A 22,449-nucleotide genomic window follows, 5' to 3' on the forward strand; every position below is an offset into this window, starting at 1 on the left:
AGGCAGGGTTGAGTTTAGACCCTGCAGGTGGGGGTCGGTGTGGAGTTTGGACTCTGTTTCTGCTGAGAGAAAGGCGCAAACTGATGCAGAATAAAAGAAGTGTGAATATTTAAATTTTAGACTGAATACTTTCAGCGCTCACAGGAAACAGTTACACACACACACACACAAAGAAAAAATATAAAATGTTTCTGTTTATTTTAGTTTTTCTGTTTTCTTGCTCATTCCATTTATAAAAACACATTTTATTATCAAAGACAACACATGAATAGCAGAAAACAGAGTTGTCCTCTGACATCACCACATGTGATTCATACAGACACAAAGCTCACACCTGCAGGGTCCAGTGGCTGAGTCTATGAAGCAAGTCCATCATGCCCAGGGTATCTTTTGGGACAAACCTGACATAAGAGAGCAGGCTAAACGATCACATGAAGTTGGTTATCAACAGGCTGAAAATCCTGCTTCATGGCATACCCCCCAGGTACAGGTGTTAGTGTGGTGTAGGTCAGAGTCACTCCTACTTGGTGTGTTACAGCTCTCTGTGTGTGTTCATAACTGTGTGTTTGAGATTAGACGCAGAGCATGTTTCAATCTGAGTCTTCCGGCTGCAGGGCAGAGGCCCACACCTGGTCTGAGGGGGGGTCAGGGATGATCCAGGTTTGAGGAACAGTAGAGCCATCAGGGTGATCAGAGTCCACCACAAACATGTCCCACTGTCTCCTAAAGATGAAAACATGATTATACACTGTGTCATCATTAGGAGGAGAAATTAACAAACTGTGAACACTGTCTGTCCATTAAAGTCTTTCTGTGATTTTTCACACTTAAATATAATATAAATCAAGTATAACCTCTGAAAATAACTCTGTGAGTCATGACTGTCTACAATGGGTGTAACACCCGAGTCCCACTGTCTGTGATGTTTTCAGAGTTTTCAGAGTCCTATCTTCACTTTGTTTACATCGCCTGGACGGCCGGCTGACTCCTCCCCTCACGTATAAAAGTTGTTTAATTGAGGGACTAGAGAAAAGAAGAATAACATACTGTACTCACTGCTTAACTGTGTTTCTAGATCACGCTCATTTCAGGTAAATTTACATGCAGTGTGAAGATACGAGCATAATAAAGATCACTAGCATTAGCATGCTAACACAACAATGCAGCGAGAGCTGTTTTGGTTTCATGCTGGTGCTCAAGGGCGACATCTGCTGGATGAAAAAAGCACATATAAAGCCTTTAAAGGGAAAAAAATAAAAGATGGAGACGAAGTTGAAGAAGACAAAAAGAAGAATTAAAAACCTGATCTGCAGCAGGGCGGGCAGAGATCTCTCAGCCTGAGTGTAGTAGTGTTTGAACGGCTGCAACACGGAGTCAGCAGGAAGATCCTCTGTAACAGACGCACACAAATGACTGAGTCACTCTGCTGGTAAACAGACACTGTCTTCAGACATACTGCTAAACGTTGTTACCTCCAAACAGGATGGTTTGTACTCTGCGCCTCCTCTGCAGCTGTCTCTCCCTCTCCTTCCTCATCTTCCTTTCCTGCTCCTTCCTTCTCCCCTCCTCCTGTTCCCCCTCCAGCATCACCCTCAGAGCCTTCTCCTCCGCTGAATACACCGCCGTCCTCCTCTTCATCACATTCCTCAGCTGCTCCACACGGTCCCGGAATGCATCATCACACTCTGACTCTGTGACGATACCTGTGACACACACACACAGTTACACACACAGTTACTTTCTGCACTTCAACCTGGATAATATGGGATTTTAGACATAAACAAACAGACAGGTTTGAATGTGACATGTGTATTCAGACAGTGACTCCTCAGGTTGGTGGATTTGGGGGCTCTGTATGGTTGGGGTCCACCCTCCTCATTGCAGATCAATTATAAAGCATTGATTACGATGTTAACTGCATCCTACACTTTGTAGATCCTCACACACAAATCAAAATCAAACAGCTGAGAGTGAGAAACATCAGAGAAGAAGAGGAACTTTACATTTCAGCTCCCGCAGTATTTTGATCTGATGTCGTAGCATTTCCTAAATCAACTTTAAAAGGTACTGTAAGGACTTCTTACCTGGTTCTGAAACAGATTCAAATGAACACAGATGTCTCAACATGAACCTAAAAAAGCAATCAACACCATCAGCATAAAAATGACAACTTCTATAGAGTTATTCTTAATGTTTGAAATCACTGCTGGGGGATTGGTGTCAGACAAAGTGATGAACAGCACCCGATGTAAAATCATTTTTTACATTTCCCATGGCAAAGATTCAAAGTAAACAATACATCTGACTGTTAAAAGAAAGCAGAATGAGCATGACCACATTCACGTGGAAATGACAAGGACAGCAAAGAGATAAAGGGTGATGCTTTGTCCACAATCTAAAAGTTCCTCACAGCAGATTTAATGTGTTTGTTTGATATAAGATGTCTTCATAATAAACTATCGTACTCTACATGTCACAGCTGGGTTCAGAGAAAGAGGGGCTACACTTCATCCACAGTAAACTCTTACTTCTCCACAATGATTCGAATAAAACAAGATAAGATGGACTTTATGTCCCAGTGTTCCATTGTACTTCACAGTGCTCCAATGAATCATGTCCTCAATAGCAAGAATTTGAAATGAGATACTTGTGCCTTAAAAGGCTTCATATGCAATTTTTCACACTTAAATATAATATTTAAACTTAAACTCCACATGTTCAATACATGAGGGGATATGCAGTGAAAAAGCTGAAATTACTGAAAAAGTTCAATTAAACAAGCTGTTTGAATGCAAAATAAGACACACCTAGCAGGCAGAAAAAAAGATCCACAAGACAAAACTAAGATTTGAAACTGAAGAATTAAGGTTTGAATCAGAAAACTCATTATCTGCTATAAAAAAATAAAATTAGCCTTTTGTTACTTTAACACAGTATTTCAATTGAGTTGGTTTGTAATCGTCGACTCATTCTGCACCAGAACAGTCGGTGTGCAGGTTGGTTATTAGAAACAAAGAGTTTTCCAATATTGGGTCTTTTTTTTTTTTTTTGATTCTGTGGTTTGAAAACACTTTTTTAACTAGTATCGTATCAAAGTTGAAATTCTGGTATTGTGACAACAATCCTGTGTGAGGTCACTTTCAAGGCTAAAAATTGGTACTTGATATCTTAGTGAATAAAACAACAATACTTTAATGATATCTGAAATAAATATGACCCTTTGTTCCACAGTAACAAAGGCCAGTTTGTCTATAGACAGAGTCCATACACCACTTAGCTAATGCTAAGCTAACTTAGCCTGGTAATGCTCTCACACCCCTGTGACAGACCTATGTCCATTATCCTGTTTTTAGGATAAAGTTTGTTCACTGAATGTTAATCAGAATCAGCTTTGTTGGCCATGTATGCTTACACACACACACACACAAGGAATGTGTCTTCAGTAACTGTGCTCTCATTGTACAAAGTTAAAAATCAAACATAATATAAGCAAAAGACTCAAATATACAAGGCTAAATAAGACAATAGTTCAGTGGTGAGTAGTGCAAAAAAAGCTGAGATGAACATGATCATAAATATTTAGTTATGTAACAGATGCTTAATATATATGAGGTAGAGTTTTTACAGTGTTTACATATGCAGTGTGCATAGATTGTTGAGAGGATAATATTACAGTATATACATGATTAACTTATTGAAAATACATGTTTTTATAAAAGTCTTATGTACACTCACGGTGGGTGCTTGATAGCAGGATTACCGGTGTTTTACAGCAACAGGTCTGACACTTTGTGACTGTTTAGTGTTCATCAGAGATGTAAGAGTCAGCCAGCATACTTAGCTAAGCATAAAGACTTAGCATTAAGACTAGCTCTGAGCTAATGTTTACAAAGATGGTTGACAATCCTTTGTTCTGTTTTTAATTCAGACAAAAACCCTCAAAGAAAGAGTCATAACCTGGCTGTAACTTGTGTAACGGACACCAGAGTTAAATCACTGTAAACATTTCTGCAATAATTTAAACTGTAGCCCCTTTTACATTGGCAGTGAAATGCATGACTTTTACACTGTGTACACAATGTTTACACAATGTAAACATGTTAACAGTGGTGGAAACAGAGGCGTAACGGGCGAATGGCATCACTGTAAAACATCAGAGCCAGCAGGACAAAACTATGGAAGCCCATTTCCGCCAGTTAAAAAAATTAAAATTAAAACTTGGCTTTGTTGAGATTTTTTTTCTCGAAATTATGAGATAATAAAGTCAAAATTATGAGATAATAAAGTCATAGTTTTGACTTTCAAGGATGCATCGCAATCACATTGAAGACTACATTCAAGAAATGTACATACAGGCCCCTGAAGCATAAGTCACGGAATAAACCACTTGAGCAAGGGACACAATAAACAAAGAAAATTTTGACTTTTTATCTCATAATTATGACTTAAATTAATCAACAAAGCCAAAATTTTTTTTTTTTTTTTAAACTGGCAGAAATGGGCATCCATACAAAACAGCTCAGTGTGTGTGTTCTGAGTCTGTCTCATGTTTCTGCAACAGTGTCACAAAATGCAAAACCACACACATTATTTTGATGCTAATTTGGTGTACATGTCTGTGTGTGGGTGTCTGACCTTTCCTGGACGCTGCCTCCTTCCTCAGTTTGCGTAGCTTCTCCACAGATCTCAGCACGTCCTGCATCCTCTTCACATCCGCCTGCTTCCGCCTCACCTCACAGAGGACAGTGTCTGCAGCCAGTTTCACTTCCTGTTCCTGATGGTACACACATGACCTTCATCATCACCTTTTTACAATTTTCATTTACAGACTCGTACATCTGAGAGTGAGTGGAACATAATCAAGGATGTAAACAGAAGCAAATAATGTCAGTTACTGCCAACAAACAGCTTCAAGTCTGATTGGACCGATGTGCGAACATTAGTTTATTATGAGTTTCTTTTCATCATCATCAACAACAACGTTAAACATCAACAGCTGCCACTTGTTATCATCATCATAAAGAATATTATAGTCGATAGCCTCAATATGATCTTTATCACATATTCAGTAGCATCAATATCATATCATTGGGGTGGTAGTAGCTCAGTCTGTAGGGACTTGGGTTGGGAACAGAGGGGTCGCCGGTTCAAGTCCCGGTGTGGACCAAATATGGAAGTTGGTCTGGTAGCTGGAGAGGTGCCAGATCACCTCCTGAGCACTGCTGAGGTGCCCTTGAGCAAGGCACCAAACCACCAGTTCAGGAGCGCCCGCTGTGGGCAGCTCTGTCACTCTGACATCTCTCTATTAGTGCATGTCCACAGGATCCTGTTTCTTATGAAGGTAGATATGTTGCAAAATGTGAGAGCTTGTAGAATGTGATGTGAGAGCTTGTAGAATGTGATGTGAGCTTGTAGAATGTGATGTGAGAGCTTGTAGAATGTGATGTGAGCTTGTAGAATGTGATGTGAGAGCTTGTAGAATGTGATGTGAGAGCTTGTAGAATGTGATGTGAGCTTGTAGAATGTGATGTGAGCTTGTAGAATGTGATGTGAGCTTGTAGAATGTGATGTGAGCTTGTAGAATGTGATGTGAGAGCTTGTAGAATGTGATGTGAGAGCTTGTAGAATGTGATGTGAGCTTGTAGAATGTGATGTGAGCTTGTAGAATGTGATGTGAGAGCTTGTAGAATGTGATGTGAGCTTGTAGAATGTGATGTGAGAGCTTGTAGAATGTGATGTGAGAGCTTGTAGAATGTGATGTGAGAGCTTGTAGAATGTGATGTGAGAGCTTGTAGAATGTGATGTGAGCTTGTAGAATGTGATGTGAGCTTGTAGAATGTGATGTGAGAGCTTGTAGAATGTGATGTGAGAGCTTGTAGAATGTGATGTGAGCTTGTAGAATGTGATGTGAGAGCTTGTAGAATGTGATGTGAGAGCTTGTAGAATGTGATGTGAGAGCTTGTAGAATGTGATGTGAGCTTGTAGAATGTGATGTGAGAGCTTGTAGAATGTGATGTGAGCTTGTAGAATGTGATGTGAGAGCTTGTAGAATGTGATGTGAGAGCTTGTAGAATGTGACGTGAGCTTGTAGAATGTGATGTGAGAGCTTGTAGAATGAGATGTGAGAGCTTGTAGAATGTGATGTGAGAGCTTGTAGAATGAGATGTGTGAGCTTGTAGAATGTGACGTGAGCTTGTAGAATGTGATGTGAGCTTGTAGAATGTGATGTGTGAGCTTGTAGAATGTGATGTGAGCTTGTAGAATGAGATGTGAGAGCTTGTAGAATGAGATGTGAGAGCTTGTAGAATGTGATGTGAGAGCTTGTAGAATGTGATGTGAGAGCTTGTAGAATGTGATGTGAGAGCTTGTAGAATGAGATGTGAGAGCTTGTAGAATGTGATGTGAGCTTGTAGAATGTGATGTGAGCTTGTAGAATGTGATGTGAGAGCTTGTAGAATGAGATGTGAGAGCTTGTAGAATGTGACGTGAGCTTGTAGAATGTGATGTGAGAGCTTGTAGAATGTGATGTGAGAGCTTGTAGAATGAGATGTGAGAGCTTGTAGAATGAGATGTGAGAGCTTGTAGAATGTGATGTGAGAGCTTGTAGAATGTGATGTGAGAGCTTGTAGAATGTGATGTGAGAGCTTGTAGAATGAGATGTGAGAGCTTGTAGAATGTGATGTGAGAGCTTGTAGAATGTGATGTGAGAGCTTGTAGAATGTGATGTGTGAGCTTGTAGAATGTGATGTGAGAGCTTGTAGAATGTGATGTGAGCTTGTAGAATGAGATGTGAGAGCTTGTAGAATGTGATGTGAGAGCTTGTAGAATGAGATGTGAGAGCTTGTAGAATGAGATGTGAGAGCTTGTAGAATGTGATGTGAGAGCTTGTAGAATGTGATGTGAGAGCTTGTAGAATGTGATGTGAGAGCTTGTAGAATGTGATGTGAGAGCTTGTAGAATGAGATGTGAGCTTGTAGAATGTGATGTGAGAGCTTGTAGAATGAGATGTGAGAGCTTGTAGAATGAGATGTGAGAGTTTGTAGAATGTGATGAGAGAGCTTGTAGAATGTGATGAGAGAGCTTGTAGAATGTGATGTGAGAGCTTGTAGAATGTGATGTGAGAGCTTGTAGAATGTGATGTGAGCTTGTAGAATGTGATGTGAGAGCTTGTAGAATGAGATGTGAGAGCTTGTAGAATGTGATGTGAGAGCTTGTAGAATGTGATGTGAGCTTGTAGAATGAGATGTGAGAGCTTGTAGAATGAGATGTGAGAGCTTGTAGAATGTGATGTGAGCTTGTAGAATGAGATGTGAGAGCTTGTAGAATGAGATGTGAGAGCTTGTAGAATGTGATGTGAGAGCTTGAAAAAGTGAACTTGTATGTAAAAATCATAATTTTTTTTAAATAACTTGTGCCTATTATCTTTTACAACCACAACTCTCCAATTACAACTTCTCAAATCTGCACAAACTACTTTTCTCGCGTGAATCTGCGCTGCTTGAGTTTTGCAACACATTTTGCGAGACGTCTGTAGCAAAACAAATTTGTACTTGTAGAAATGGTTATAATCTCTAATCTTCTAATTTTTTATTTTATTGACATCAAATCACCTCTCATGTGTCCTGGACATCCTCTCAAAACTTTCACAGCTCTTAGTTAGTATAGGAGGCCTTTAATAAAAGCCTTAATACCATTATCAAGGGCCTGTCGCTTTAAATATGCAATTTTCAAGGTTCAGCCTACGTTTGTGTTCATGACTTACAGAGTGTAAAAACAGAAATTTCCCCTTGCTGGGATCAATAAAGTAAATCTTAATAAAGTGGGAGGACTACATCATCATTCTCATCTCTGTGAGGTCGTAGGAAGCTAAAGGTCAAGTGTATGATGTCACATGAGATGACTGGAATACTCACCTTCTTCCTTTCCTCCACCTGCTGTATCTGCTGCAGCCTCCACTTATCTATAGCAGCCTCCTTCTCGGCGATGCGCTCCTTCCTCTGGTTCTCCTCCAGCTGCAGCAGTCTACGTGCTCTCAGCCTCCTGGACCTCCTCGCAGTGACCCGGGACACTTTAACCTTCCAACCAGCTATGTTCTGACTGTCGCTGAGCACAGACAGCGAGCTCTGCAGCTCCTGCTTCAGCTTGAGAGCACTTGAATAAGAAGGGGTCCAGACCCCGTCCTCCTCCACACCTCTCCTCAGAGAATCACAGGTTTCAGCCAGCTGGGAGACCAGCTGAGCGGCCTGGTATAGAGTCCGCCTCAGCTCCGGGACACACCGGGGCTGCATGTCGCGGAGACTCTGGGGCTGGGTCTGAGAACCTCTGGAGGTCTTGTCTCTGCTTTGTAAGAAGCGTCTGACCCACTGCTGGTCCTGGCTCCTCTGAAAGCCGGCTTCATCCTCAACTCGTCTCTGTGAAACTGGAATCCGGTCCGGGCCGGTACCCCGCGGAGGAAGCAGCGGACTCTGAAATGCATCCGGGTCATACTGAGCACTCTGAGGACCGGGTCTAAACTGCTGACCAAATGTGTGAAACGGTGATGCTCCATGACCGCTGCTGTGTGCGTTTACCGGGCCAGGGGGCACCATGTTGGGGAACTGTCCCGGTGGTGGGTAGCCGAAAGGAGGCGGTGGGACTGTGGGGTCAAATCCAAACGGAGGAGGCAAGTGGGGTCCTCCGAAACCCCCTTCCCTGGGAGGCAGTGCAGGGAGGTCGTATCTAAATCCGTACGGGTGTCCGTCATATCCCTGTGAAGAAGCCCACTGCGGAGGAGCCGGGTCCAGCTGTGTCGGTACATGAGGTCTGTTGACAGAGTAAGGGGGCTCCATGTGGCCGCCATAGTAGTCAGGATGCTGTTGCGTGTTATCCATGTCGCGTGAAATATTATACAGAGTCTGTTGGATCCTAAACTAAACTTTTACATCCTTTGTTATGCTCAAGTCTTCACGGCAGCCGCCATGATGTTTCTTCTTCAGGTCCCCGTCTGTTGAAGTTGGTCGTTCTTAGCAAGGGTAACAGCGCCAACATCATGCAGCGGCCGAAGTTGGAACTGGAAAACAAGAGCTTGACAGACAGACAGACAGACAGACACACACACAAACACACAGACAGACAGACACACACACACACACACACACACACACACACACACACACACACACACAGACAGATAGATTCTACAATTCACTTAGCAGACGCTTTTATCCAAAGCAACGTACATCAGAGAGTAAGTACAACACAAGCAAAGATCTAGAAAAAAAGGGAACAATGTCAGTAAGAGCAAACGATCAGCTTTGAGTCTGATTGGACACACAGGTGCTGACAGGAAGTGACCAGAGGCAAAGCACAACATTGACGGCAGTTCTTGAGAGCTCTAATCAGTATAGAAACCATCTTATAAGTCATCGTTATCAAACAAAAACCATCGTCATTACCATCATCATCATCAATAATATGGAGACCATCATCATTAAGTTAGTAGGTATTAATGAAAGAGCTGGTCTTTAGCTTTTTCTTAAAGGTGCAGTAGGACTCTGCAGATCCAATTGAGTTTGGAAGTTCATTCCACCAGCGGGGGGCGACAGAGGAGAAGAGTCTAGTCAGAGACTTAGGACCCTGTTGTGAAGGTTGGATCAGATGCCTTTCATTGGCAGAGCGTAGTGGGGGGGAGGGAGTGTAGACCTGGATCAGAGAGTTAAAGTGAGGAGGAGACGTTTTTGACGCTGTTTTGTAAGTGAGCAGCAGAGTTTTAAATTTGATGTGAAGAGTAACTGGGAGCCAGTGTAAGGAGATGAACAGAGGAGTGACATGTGCTCTTTTAGGAAGGTTGAAGACCAGTCGTGCTGCTTTTGCCATTTTCTCTCTGCTGACCTCAGCCCTGCCCTTTGCTCTCTTATGACTTCCATGGGCTAGGGTGGGTTTTGCGAGCAGGTTTGGACACCAGAGGGCAGAGCTTGTTCAGATATGAGGCTAGTGTGGAGCAGAGTGTGTCTGTAGCCTCGTCTGTAGAGAGTGCGGTAAAGACCTTTTGGGCAGGCATGGCAGCCATTACCTCGTTAGACAGCTGAGCTGGCTTGAGTGATCGCATGTTTTGGTGGTACGACACCATTTGTGAGTGTGCCTGAGGGAGTTCCGGCAAGGAGATTGTGAATTGAAAAAAGTGGTCTGATAGATGCAGAGGGGTGACAGTCAGGTTTGCTGTCGAGCAGTTCCGAGTCAGGATTAAATCAAGAGTGTTGCCAGTTTTGTGGGTAGGAGGAGTTGGGACCTGCGTGAGGTCAAATGAGGATAGGAGAGCAAGGAAGTCTGTAGCCTGGGCTTTATCAGTGTGTATATTCATGTCTCCCATTACAATCAGTGGTGTTCCATCATCAGGGATTTCTGAGAGTAGCATGTCCAGTTCCACAACAAAATCATTCAGATTACACCCTGGTGGGCGGTAAATGATAGCAATGTACATTTTAATAGGAGCAGTAACCAAGATTGTGTGATATTCAAATGAGGAGTTGGAGAAGAGGCTTTCTTAAGCCGAGCCAAGTTGTTAAGATTTCGTTGTCTATGACAGATGTGTCTTTTCCTGTTCCCATAAATGACAGAGATTTCTTTGTAGCCCATGTTACGTTTAGCAGATGACCAGAGAAAATAGGCAAAGCAGTAGTCGTGTATGCCCGGGCTCTGTGGCCACGCTGAAGCGTCACACGCGTCAACTGCCTCTCCTGTTGATGCTCAGAGAATGAAACTTAAGTGCTCAGCCCAAACAACGCCTGACAACGACCCACTATCAATAACTACTCAAAGCAATTCGATTTGCCCACCAGCTGACAAGACCTTCCTAGTTTTCAGATCAGAGATAGATAGATAGATAGATAGATAGATAGATAGATAGATAGATAGATAATCTACCATCCAGGATTTCCATTTTAATTGCAACCACAAGACCAAATTAGCTCATGAAAAAATAGTAATATTTCTATAGAAATCTTTGATTACTGGTTTAAATTTTCTGGTTTAAATTTTCGCTTCAGCACATTTCTAAATGAAAAAGTAGTTTGAATTGGCTTTTATTCTATTTTAAGCGTGTTTAATCAAGCATTTCTATTTGCATACGAGTTTAAAAATATAAATGATGACATCATAGTCCACATTCTGATGAGAGCTATAGACACTTATTGTTAATTTTTTTTCAAATGATAAGTTGGCCTAATTATAACTGTCTAATTGAGAGTGTCCCACAGTTAGTAAAAATGTGGCCCGCTGTGAAACCAAAATAGATAATATATAATATTTACAGTCTATGGTCTGTGAGGCGAACACACGCTGTGCATTATGGGTAGGCAGTGTCAGAAGCTTTGCGGAAGTGTGTGAAGCTGGAGTCATATGACCAGGCAGCCAGCTGCAGAAAATGCTCCCCAGTTATGGATAAACTTCCCCGGACACGGTGACTAACATCCTCGACGAACACGGTAACAGCGTTGTAAATAATATTTACACACCGTTAAGATATCTGCTGTTTGAGTTGTCACGGTAACGCCTGTAAGCGGCTACACGGTGGGTTTAGATAGTTAGCATTAAAGCTAAGAAAGCTAACATAAAAACAGTGAAGATGCTGAGGTTCATATATTAAACAGTGGACCAGGCGAAGTTAAATTTAATACTTTACCAGAAGCTGATATAAAAGACCTAAAAAAATACCGTACTTGCTGAGGCTTTTTTAAAGCAGTTAAAGTTAATATTAAACTTTATGGCAGCCGAAGCTAATGATACAGACTGCAGCACCTGAAGCTAACAAATAATAATACACCTCTGTAATTTTGATGAAACTGTATAGTAGTTTAAGGTAATATTAAAGATTATAGCAACGTATCTCATAGTAAAGAGTATGTTAGCTGAATAATTACCCATCTGCTGCTAACTGTTAAATATTACTTGTTTAATAACTTTGTAATTCACTGCTTTATAATAGTCTATTTATTTACTCAGTCACTGCACTTTAACTTTAACTGTCTATTTATTGATTTATTCATTGCACTAAAACTGTTTATTTACTCATCCAGTCACTGCACAATAATAACTGTATGTACTCTGTCACTGCACCATAACTTCACTTATTTGCACTATATCTCTATATTTATATTTGTTAAATTAATCAGTCACTGCAAAATAATAACTGTATATATTCTTTCAGTCACCACAACTGTCTATTTATTTATTATTATTATCATTCATTCACTGAGCAGCAATTGCTGTGGCCACTTTTTACATACTTCTGTCATATCACCACAAATATATTTTTGTTGTTGTTTTTGTAAACGCTGCTGTTTAGGATTGCTGCTAACGAAGTTTTGTTGTGTCCTTGTATACAATGATAATAAAGATTCTATCTATCTATCATAATAAAGAGTATGTTAGCTGAATATCATAATAAAGAGTATGTTAGCTGAATATCATAATAAAGAGTATGTTAGCTGAATGCCATATAAAAATGTTTAGTAGCTGAAGCTTATATTGAAAGAACACTTGGTGAAACACATTTTCTTGAGTTTTTTGTGTGTTTCCTCAGATGGACGAGATTAAAGTGTCTCCTGACTATAACTGGTTCAGAAGCACAGTGCCCCTGAAGAGAGTAAGTACCTCATGATTTATAATCTGTAATCTCTCATAATCCTGGTTTTGTACATGAACACAGCAGAGAACATGTTTGGAAGTAATATAAACCTGCAGTCTATACAATAAAACACTGTTTAGTCAATAGTGTCCTGATGTTCACTCTGTGTCAAAACCTGTCGATGAGTTTGTGTTGGATATGTGCTGTGGCATGATGACATCAGACTGAGTCTGCCGGTATTTAACTCAGGATGGACTAAACTGTTTTCACATCTGACACTAAACTATTTATCAATTAGTGATTTCACTCTTCTGTGCTCTACAATACTGTGATTATTACAATAATGTAAAGTCTGGAGTGGAGTATTTGGTCAAGGTTTTCTAACATGAACACACACACATAGAGGTTGCTATCGTTATAAATGCAGTGTTTCATCTTTTGGGGGTGAATTAGTGTTTCCTCAGTGTCCACTATCCATTATGGTAATTGTTATGAGCTTGAGGTGTCTGTAGATATGTGTTTCTGTCATGTACAGAGTCAAGACTGAACAAACGGCATACTCAGAACACACAGCTGATAAACAGCTATTGTCATATTATTATGGTTATTTATCAGGAACAGTACCAATTTTTATTTTCCCTTGGGGCCTTTTGTGTGTGCTGTGCGTGTTTGAACAGTCCCTCTGTGCACTACAGCAGGTCACGTGTGATGAACAACAGACCTGCTGCTGGTTTCTGTTCAAACGTTCATCTGTTGGAACTGATGCACATAATAAGTAGATACTGTTAGATCACTAAGTGTCAAATACATGTTTAAGAATTAACTTAGTGTCAAATATCTGATAAGGTTTCAGGTAGGGATTTCCCTAATGCTGTTAAACCTACATTTTAATTCAGACTAATAATTTCGACTAGTCTAAATTTAAGAAAACAGAATACAGTCAAAGATGAGAATAATTTATTCAAAATTGTCTGCAGTCTTTAGTTTGCAGAGTGTGGCTATCATTAGCAGTGTTAGCACCGCCAGCCTTCGGTCCTCCCTGCAGGTAAACATCCACATGCCTGCAGTCTCTATGGCAGTTGAACCTGACACAGTCTACATACAAATCCTGCCAAACCGTGCCTCTTAACTGTGCTGGTTTACATCTGGGTAGTAGAGCATGGAGAGCAGGCCTTTTAACAAGAGCTACAGCCTTATAAAACACCATGGTCCTGCAGTCGACTCTTGTAAAAGCTCACATCGTAATCAGTTGTGTTTCTGTTTTAACTCAAACACAAAGCTCTCTCAGAAATATTTTTACACTTAGCTTCTGACATTCTCATGAACCCCACTGATCCCCAAACAGATGATCTGATCACAGTTGCTTCCTGTCTTTTCTACACAGAGCTGTCAGTAGACTCCAATAGTCTCGCTGTGTTTGTTAGTTAATGAGTAACTGAATGTCCACAGTGTGAAACAATGTTTGTCTTCCACAGTCCAACAGCAGATTTACATTTTGTAATAGTATTTCTTAGGTTAGAAGAAATGCAGCTCAGTGTTTTTTTGTTGATGTTGAGGAAACAAGATAAAAAAACATTTAAAATGCAGAATGCTTAAAATATATTAAAATAATAAAAATGAAGTCTGGCTCCTCGGCTCCACCCTGAGGACAAAATAATTCTTCATATTTATGTATTGCTACTCAATCTTATTTTAGAAGAACAGAACTGAAAAGATGTTACTGTTACACCAGCCATGAACACGTTGAAGAAAGTTCCAACACAAGTCAGCTGCCTACATTTTAATTACTAAATGAATACCCTCAATACACAAGGACTGTGTGTTCGAACTCTGTTTCAACAATTGTGTTGTGACGCTCTGTAACTTCACAGTGACTCAAGCCTGTGTGTGTGTCTGATGGTGGCAAACAGTGTGAAATATGTTCCCCTTTCTTCTCTCTGACACAATTAATGCGTGTTAACTGATGCTGTGTGCGTGATTCAGTGGCATTGTGAGTCAGTCAGGAATTACAGTTGACAGATCACAGTGTGGACTAGTGGTGCAATGGACCACATCTGTCATGGTTCTTTTGAGCAACATCCGTATTTAGTAAATCCTAACCACCTCCATGTTAGTGAGGCTAAACCACATCTAGCACTTAAATGTAGCATATTGCTCTGGGTACACACATGTTCTTCATCAACACTGACTGAGGAGTCATTCCCTCTCTCACTGTGTGTGTGTGTGTGTGTGTGTGTGTGTGTGTGTGTGTGTGTGTGTGTGTGTGTGTGTGTGTGTGTGTGTGTGTGTGTGTGTGTGTGTGTGTGTGTGTGTGTGTGTGTGTGTGTGTGTGTGTGTGTGTGTGTGTGTGTGTTCTGGTTTTTCTACTCTTATTGAGACCATGACCAGTAAAACGACCTTCCATATTAGGACCAGAGGACTTGTTAGGACCGAAAACATGGTCTTGATAAGGAGGAGCACTGAAACAGATAGGAAATGCTATTCTAACATGCCCTGTGCAAAAAACTACAAAAATTGGTATGGTCCTGACAAGTTGGTTTTTTTACTTGTTTATGTTTCAAAGTGTGTATCGGACTTAAGAAGTGCGACCTCTCTGGCCAACTCATGTAATTGCGTGTGTGTGTGTGTGGAATTTTAAGGTTTGTCACACAAAACGGAGATTATTAATAGTAGACATTAGTAGATTTTAGTAATACACAGTTTCTAAAAAAAATATTTTAGAATTTTTAAAAATGTTAAAACTTTTTAGTGTAGATTTTAATTTAAGATTGCTTAAGATTTACAATATGAACCATAAAAAAGAAAAGCAATCTATGAAATATATTAAATAAAATCAAGGTAATATATGGCACAAATTACACAAAAATCATCGCTAGACACAAATATTGATATTATTTTTTATTATCAAAATGTTCAAAACTTAAAGCAGTACAAATTCATCCTCATCCATCAATTTCAAAAGTGGACTGAATTCACAACTGGATTGTTCTTCTTTTTTTAAAGAACACTTAAAATGTGTGAGTTTTGGTTACTCGTGCTAAAATAAAAATGAGTTAATTCTGTTGATTATTTGCTTGATTCATTGTTTTCAATCATACATTATATATTACAGTGGAAGCCAAGTCTGGTTTAATGTTCCTGACTTGAAGCAAAAATATACAGGACACTTCCTGCACATGTCATATTACTGACTCACTTAAAAATGTGTTACTTTTTGTTATTCTGAGGATATAATCATTATTTTTAAAGATTATTCATTTATTTTCAATTTTCAAGGTTAAAAAATTCCTTATGGGATTGGTTAGAAACTGGTCAGTCTGTGCTTAATTATAACTAGCATTTCCACATCTCTGATATCCCTGTAATTAAAGCAAATTTGAGAGTTGACCAATGATAAGTAACATACCTGGCAGTCTTTAAGAACTCATCCTTGTGCTCCCCCATGTAATGAGACCCATATTCCTTTTTTTCTTGGAACTGCAAGTATTTAAGTTACTACAAAAATTAGTTTGTACAAACAAATACAAGATTTCACTAATTTACATGTGTTCATGAGATGGTGCATACTTGTACCAGCACCTCCTCTTTTTGCACAGGAGAGTCACTGAGAGGTTATGTCATGCGCCCCATATATGGAGGCTGTAGTCCTCAGTGCAACGGCCATGGGATGAAATCCAACATTGACCCTTTGAATTTCCTGTCTCTCTTCAGCTATTAAATGAAGGTAATACCCCCCCCCCTTTTAAGACCCAGAACATGCTTGCTCCTTTAATGACCAATGATAGCTTGCAAATAGCCTTATATTATACTAATAGGTAAAATTCTTAGTTATGACAGTTCGCATGAGCACTAGAATAAAATAAATTACAAATTAGGGGATGAGTAAGTAAATATATGACAATAAAATCGTCTTCTAAGCCTGAACATGTTAAATTATTAAATTCTTACAAACTTAGAAAAATGTCTGTAAAAATCATCAATATAAATGAACAGGTATGTTAACAACGTGTATCACTTACAGCCATTACTTTAAGATTGATTTACACAAGGGGTGCGTTCGGATTGTCCCTCCTATCTCCTTTCACTATCCACTTTACCAAAACCCCAGAAGCATTTAAGTGGCGGCCATGATAAGAGCTGTTCGAATTCTCTAAAAGTTAAGGAAAGGTGGGTCAATGCTTCCTTTATAACCTCCTTTAGCATAGGATACACTGGACCATCCTTTACGAAAGGAGATGAGATATGACACCCCACAATTCCTTGCGGCCGCAACATTTAAAAAGAGTCGCGCATCCGACTGTTCAGGAACATTAACGATGATCGTAAAGTGACACAGATCATGAAAGAGATAAAAGATAAGAGACATTTTTATCAGATCATGTTTTATTCAACATTTTTCATTCTCTTCAGAATGCTGTGCTGCTGTACATTTGTATGTTTAAAACATTATGTGTAGGTTATATCTTGCAGAAATGTAACAATTAATTTCATCCAATCATATTTATTTTGATGTTGATTTCTGATTGGACAGGAAGCTGATGGTTTCACTTTTTTTACTTGTAGCCTGGTAGTCTATATTTCTTTTATTTCAATCCCAACCTCGTGGTGATCAGGATTATTTCACCGGTAAGAAGCACAGGGGAAAGTTTTTTAGATGATCTTTTTGTAGTTCATTATCTGAACATTGTAGTTTCAACACGGCAGACCCACGTCATTAACCTCCGCCGGCCCGTCGCATTTAATGACGTGGCCTAGTGGAAAATGTGGTCGGATTGTCAGAGCAACGAGATCTCCTTTCCCTAAGTCCTTTATGAATTCTCCTAACATCTTTCCTTAACCTCATGACGTTTTCGCGGGGTTAAGGTGAAGTGGATAGTGAAAGGAGATAGGAGGGACAATTCCAACGCACCCAAGGGATTCAACACAAACAGATACAGCCATGGCTATGGTCTTCCTACTTCCTGTTTCCTGTATCTTATGATTTCAAAATAAAGGCACAATGATCTTTCATGCAACCGACTATGGAAAATATTTTAACAGTCTATGGAACTTTGTAATTTAAAACATAAAACCAGTTAAGGCCAGATATTTTAATAGCTGATTTACTGTTTAAGTTACTTTCATTAAGAAATTTCAGATATTTTTCAATTAATAATGTTTCCACTTTTTTCTGTTCTGCACATATTTAACAAAATATCTTTGTGTTTTGGTACAAAACAACATGTTTTAAGACATGCTAAATTGGAACTTGAACAACCCTGAGAATAATTGGCAAAGTATACATATTATTTATTTATGTGTTGGGCGCTTTACTTGTGAGATCACAATTTTTTGCTTCAGTTTACATTTTTGGCCTCTCAATTTTTCTTTTCTCCTTTTATTAAGAAGCTTATGGTCATGTTTAAATATCTTCCTCAATTCAAAAAGCCACTTATATTTTATTTTTGCATTAGAATATGGCAATAATCTAGTCCCTTTCAACTACTGAGTAAATTTCTACAATACACCCTGCTCACTGTCCAAAATGGACATTAACATCCTCTAATAATAGATTATTTGTAGGAACATGAGTGGTACCAGGTAGAAAATTCAGTGTTAAACCATAAACTTAAATAATGTAAGCCACCAGCAGGTTCACCATATTTCACCATGTACACATATCAAAGTATTCATTCTGTCATACTCCAACATGTTCCCCCCCTGGCTTGGAGAACATATCTTACCATCTAAAAGATACGGAGCTCAACACAGTCTTTGTGTTTGAGGATTAATGACTCATTTCAGTCATCACAAAATTGACATAGCTTTACAGCTATTTTGCTTAATCCTTATCAGTATGGCTTTTTTTTCAGTCTGTTGTCACACTTAAGAATCAGTGTTGACTCAAATGACATAGGATGAGGTGTCTGACACACATAAGACTAATAAAACATTTGGTCTACCACAGTTAACAGAAATATACAAACTTAAAGGTGAAAATAATTATGGCTTATTGATTGAAACCAAACTGTCTAAAATGCAGTAGAGGTTAACCTCCACTGACTTACGCTTTGAAAAGCAAACCTGTTTTTGGTTCAGTTTAAATTACACATTAAACATTTTTCTGTGATACACACAGAAACACATGCAGAAGCACACACTCAAACGCATTCTTTCAACAAAGAGTTGGATTTATAATAAATCGTATGACTACAAGTATTAATACATAGCCTACTGTCCAGTGTTTACGCGCACATTAGAGAATGTCTGCGTGTCTCCGGCGTGTCTGGAGATTGTAACCATTAATGAGGAAACGCTTTTATGCCTCATGCTGAAATAATCAACGTGTCTGTTCGATCGTTTCAGTGAAATATAACTAAAGTATCCTGAGTGTTCTGTATTCAGTGACACAAAGCAGGGAAGTTAAATGAGCCGGACAGAGTTCAGGCTATCTCAGAATAACAACTGAAATCTGCCGTGTAAATACCAACACACTACCCTGCTAGCTCATCTGACTCTTAAAGGGAATGAGAGCTGACACTCTGATGTGTTTAATGTACACTCAAAACACAATATGTATAATAAAGACACATAATCCATCCGCTCTGCGCCCAGATGGTGCGCTGCGTAAATTTCAAAATATAGTCGGACATGCCCCAAATCGCCATGCACCACGCGCTTTAGAACAACACACTTTAAAAAGACAGAGAGGGAGAGGGTTAACAGTTTCCTGTAACTTATGTGTGATAGGTGCTTGTGCAGGAAATGTCAGCTCATGTCTTCAGCTGCGGAGAGTCTGTGCTGCAGAGAGGTGGGTGCCTTCTGGGTGTTGGTGGAGAACCTTATCCCCCAGACCAGACATAACATGCCTGACACAGCACCCAGGTTTTGAGGCTTGCTGTCTGAATCCCTTTATCCCTTTGTAACTGCATCCAGTGGACCTTATCTCTCTCTCTGCTGATGTGATTATGCACTCTTGGTTTTGCTGCGTCGTATCTCTCCACAGGTGTCGAGAGGGGTGTTTTTTTTAAACCTGATTCATGCTTACGACGGGTGCAGTGGGGAAGGTGTGCACGGTCCCTGTGACCGTCGAGTCGTTTCGTACTGATTGCAGTCAGAGTGACACGAAGAGGGGACCTCTTCAGTAGCCCTGCGGAGCTGAGAGGTCCTCGTGAGTGTCTGCACTCTCTCGCATGTCTCACCAGTCTCCTCTGGAGCGTCCCTCTTTTACATTCTTGGTTCAGTGCCATCGAGATGACAAAGGCGTTGTACGCTGAGATGTCCAATATGTCAAAGAATATCACCAGTGGCCAGCGTAGGGTCCTCCTTTGCAGCTGAAGGCAGTCATCAGCTTGTCCATGTTGTCCACTTGCTGATGGGCTGCTCCTGTGGCTCGTCTTCATTTCGAAACTGATGCTCAATCTCATCCTCTTCTTCAAATTAAATGTTAAATGGACTTGAGCTTATATAGTGCTTTTCTAGTCTTCATACTACTCAAAGCTCTTTTACACCGCCTGTACACATACCTATTCACACACTGATGGCACAGGTTACTATGTAGTGAGAACATCAGAAGTAATTAATACCATTTATATGCATTCATAAGCCACTGACGTATGAAGCAGCGGGAGCAATTCGGGGTTAGGTGACCATTCAAAAATACTACCAGTTTACTACTGATACAAATGGGTGAAGTATCCCTTTAATCAAATGTATAATTTTTCTTTTAATTAAAAATTAAAACAGGTCCCACAGACCCAAATACCATACAAGGCATATTTTGGCCCAACGTGTAAACGTTTAGCAATTTGGTAAGGTATGCACACCTCTTTTTCTAATAAACCCAAGCTCTACAAAAAAAAGTGTGTGTGTGTGAGACACGTTTTGGTCCTAATATGAACTATTCCCCTCCCCCCGGTCCTAACATGGACTATGTCGGTCCTAATAGGAAATATCTTCTCATACAGGCAGAGTGTGTGTTTGAAGGGTTTGTTTAATTCGTGCTTAATAGGACATATAGACCATGTGATACATCTCACAGAGTTAACATGTGACTTAGAGGGCAAAGACAACTGTTCTGTCATCACATGACTCTTAAAAAAATATAATGTTTTGCTTTAATGTCCATCTTAAATTATATAACCAATTTTAAATGTCCTGCTTCCAGCATTTCTCATTGTCTTCTAAACGTTATCTGCGTTAGTATTCCGGCGCATGCGCTGTCGTAAATGTAGCGCTCCCGTCTGATCTCCTGCTGCAGCTCCGACACGTTCAGCTCAGTCAGACCAGTGAGACACCCGGACACGACGCACAAAGTTTACTGTGGATACTCGTGGTGGATATTTGACATTTAATGGTAAGTTTTGAGTTATTTTACCATGTTTAAAGTATAGTGATACTCTGTGTTATATTTTACAACATAAATGAGCCTTGTTGAATTACGGAAAACTATACTAAGATGTGAAGCTAACTTTAGCTAACACGTAGCTAAGTGAAATCAGCTACATGCAGAGGCAGCTAACTAGCCTTCAGCCTGCTCAAGCTTCACTGCCAAGTAGCACAGTCAAGTAGACTGACTCGGTCAAATTAAAGCTGAATTACTGGAGGAAATCCATTTGTGCTTATACTGAAAAGACGAAAGGACGTTATATTGCATTAAAAAATAACTTCCATAAACCAGAAGTAACTAAACTAAAATATTGTGAAGACTTAAAAAAGACCAATGTCTTTATGTTTGTCTTTATTTTTTATCTATGGGAGTTATCTGTTGTTTTTAAGTGCATATCTTTTATTTCTGTATTTATCAACTGGTTTTCCCTGGCACGCGTGGAAGAGGTTCATGCATGAGCACAACGTGGACAGTCTAAATGTTGTGTCTGTATTTAAGACTCACAAAGTCAGTAAAGTAGCTGTCATGTTCTCTGATGAGCAGACACAGAAACCACCGCGTTACAGAGCACGCTTCATGACAACATTACGCGTGTGAGTGCAGAGGGGGGGAGGGGGGAGGGGTACTTTGCTCAAGCACGGTATGGGAAATAGAAGACCAAATGTCGACAGATGATGAAACACTTCCATCATTTTATTAAACAAACTAAATAGTCTTATGTTATTTATCTTACTTACACGACGGCATGTCATTTCTGTGTCATGTTCGTTTACAATTCTCCTCTGCTCTGTGTTGCGCACGGCGGAGTTTCGCCCCGATGCACACATACACACAAACAGATGCTTACGCGCACACAGGTGAGCACCCTTTCTCCAGTGGAGGTCTGGGTGTGTGTGGTTGTGTCTGACGGACGCACACGCAATAATAAAAAGTCCGTAAGAACCATCAGAAAATAAAGTAGTCTGCTTAGTTGACTTCGGACATGTCTGGGTATGTCTCTCTCTCTGCTGTTAATCAGGAGATGCGCTGTTAACATGCGGCATTCAGGGGTGCTCAGATAATGAGAGATGCATTCATGTGCGCTCAGAAACGGGAGTTGCAGGAACAAAAACTAAGCTGGACAGACCGTTACAAGTTAAAATAATTGTTCAGTTGTTAGATTGACTGCTGCCATTAAAAGTAACCCATGAACACCATGATTCCTTTAAGTATCTGTGACGAATCGATATTGAATTGTGAGGTTGTGGACAATACCCAGCTCTATTAACCAGGTACTTTATCTTAAGCCTTTTGTAAGAGTATCCAAATGATTCAGTTTTAACACATTTTCTGCAGATTGAAGACAACATGCAGATGGAAAGACAACATGCAGATGGAAAGACAACATGCAGATGGAAAGACAACATGCAGATGGAAAGACAACATGCAGATGGATGATGACATATTGATTCCACCTTTGATGAGGACAGAAAGCATG

The 22,449-nt window shown here is 40.0% G+C and overlaps 2 protein-coding genes across 2 annotated transcripts in view; one reads left to right on the top strand and one right to left on the bottom strand.

Annotated features, from left to right (window-relative positions):
- Positions 1-174: 174 nt before the first annotated feature.
- Positions 175-8,994, bottom strand: pdcd7 (programmed cell death 7). The gene is made up of 5 exons (XM_020641447.3): positions 7,914-8,994; positions 4,636-4,774; positions 1,473-1,703; positions 1,303-1,390; positions 175-723 (listed from the first exon to the last, which is right to left on the bottom strand). The coding sequence occupies exons 1-5, from the start codon at positions 8,868-8,870 to the stop codon at positions 591-593; spliced, it is 1,548 nt and encodes a 515-aa protein (XP_020497103.2). The 5' UTR covers positions 8,871-8,994; the 3' UTR covers positions 175-590.
- Positions 8,995-11,316: 2,322 nt separating this feature from the next.
- Positions 11,317-22,449, top strand: part of spg21 (SPG21 abhydrolase domain containing, maspardin) — a 28,401-nt gene continuing 17,268 nt past the window's right edge. Inside the window, exons 1-2 of the mRNA XM_065953201.1 lie at positions 11,317-11,462; positions 12,560-12,622. Of these exons, the coding sequence (XP_065809273.1) occupies positions 12,560-12,622 (63 nt within the window). The 5' untranslated portion in view covers positions 11,317-11,462. The remainder of the gene's footprint in view (positions 11,463-12,559; positions 12,623-22,449) is intronic.

Source organism: Labrus bergylta, chromosome 3 (genome assembly GCF_963930695.1).
Source record: "Labrus bergylta chromosome 3, fLabBer1.1, whole genome shotgun sequence".
Taxonomy (NCBI): domain Eukaryota; kingdom Metazoa; phylum Chordata; class Actinopteri; order Labriformes; family Labridae; genus Labrus; species Labrus bergylta.

Excerpts from the sequence above, each read along its gene's own strand:
- pdcd7 (XM_020641447.3), bottom strand. The coding sequence starts at position 8,870 with ATGGATAACACGCAACAGCATCCTGACTACTATGGCGGCCACATGGAG. Across the intron at positions 1,391-1,472 it reads ACAAACCATCCTGTTTGGAG|AGGATCTTCCTGCTGACTCC; the intron begins GTAACAACGTTT and ends CGTCTGTTACAG. Across the intron at positions 724-1,302 it reads CCCGCCCTGCTGCAGATCAG|GAGACAGTGGGACATGTTTG; the intron begins GTTTTTAATTCT and ends TTTCATCTTTAG.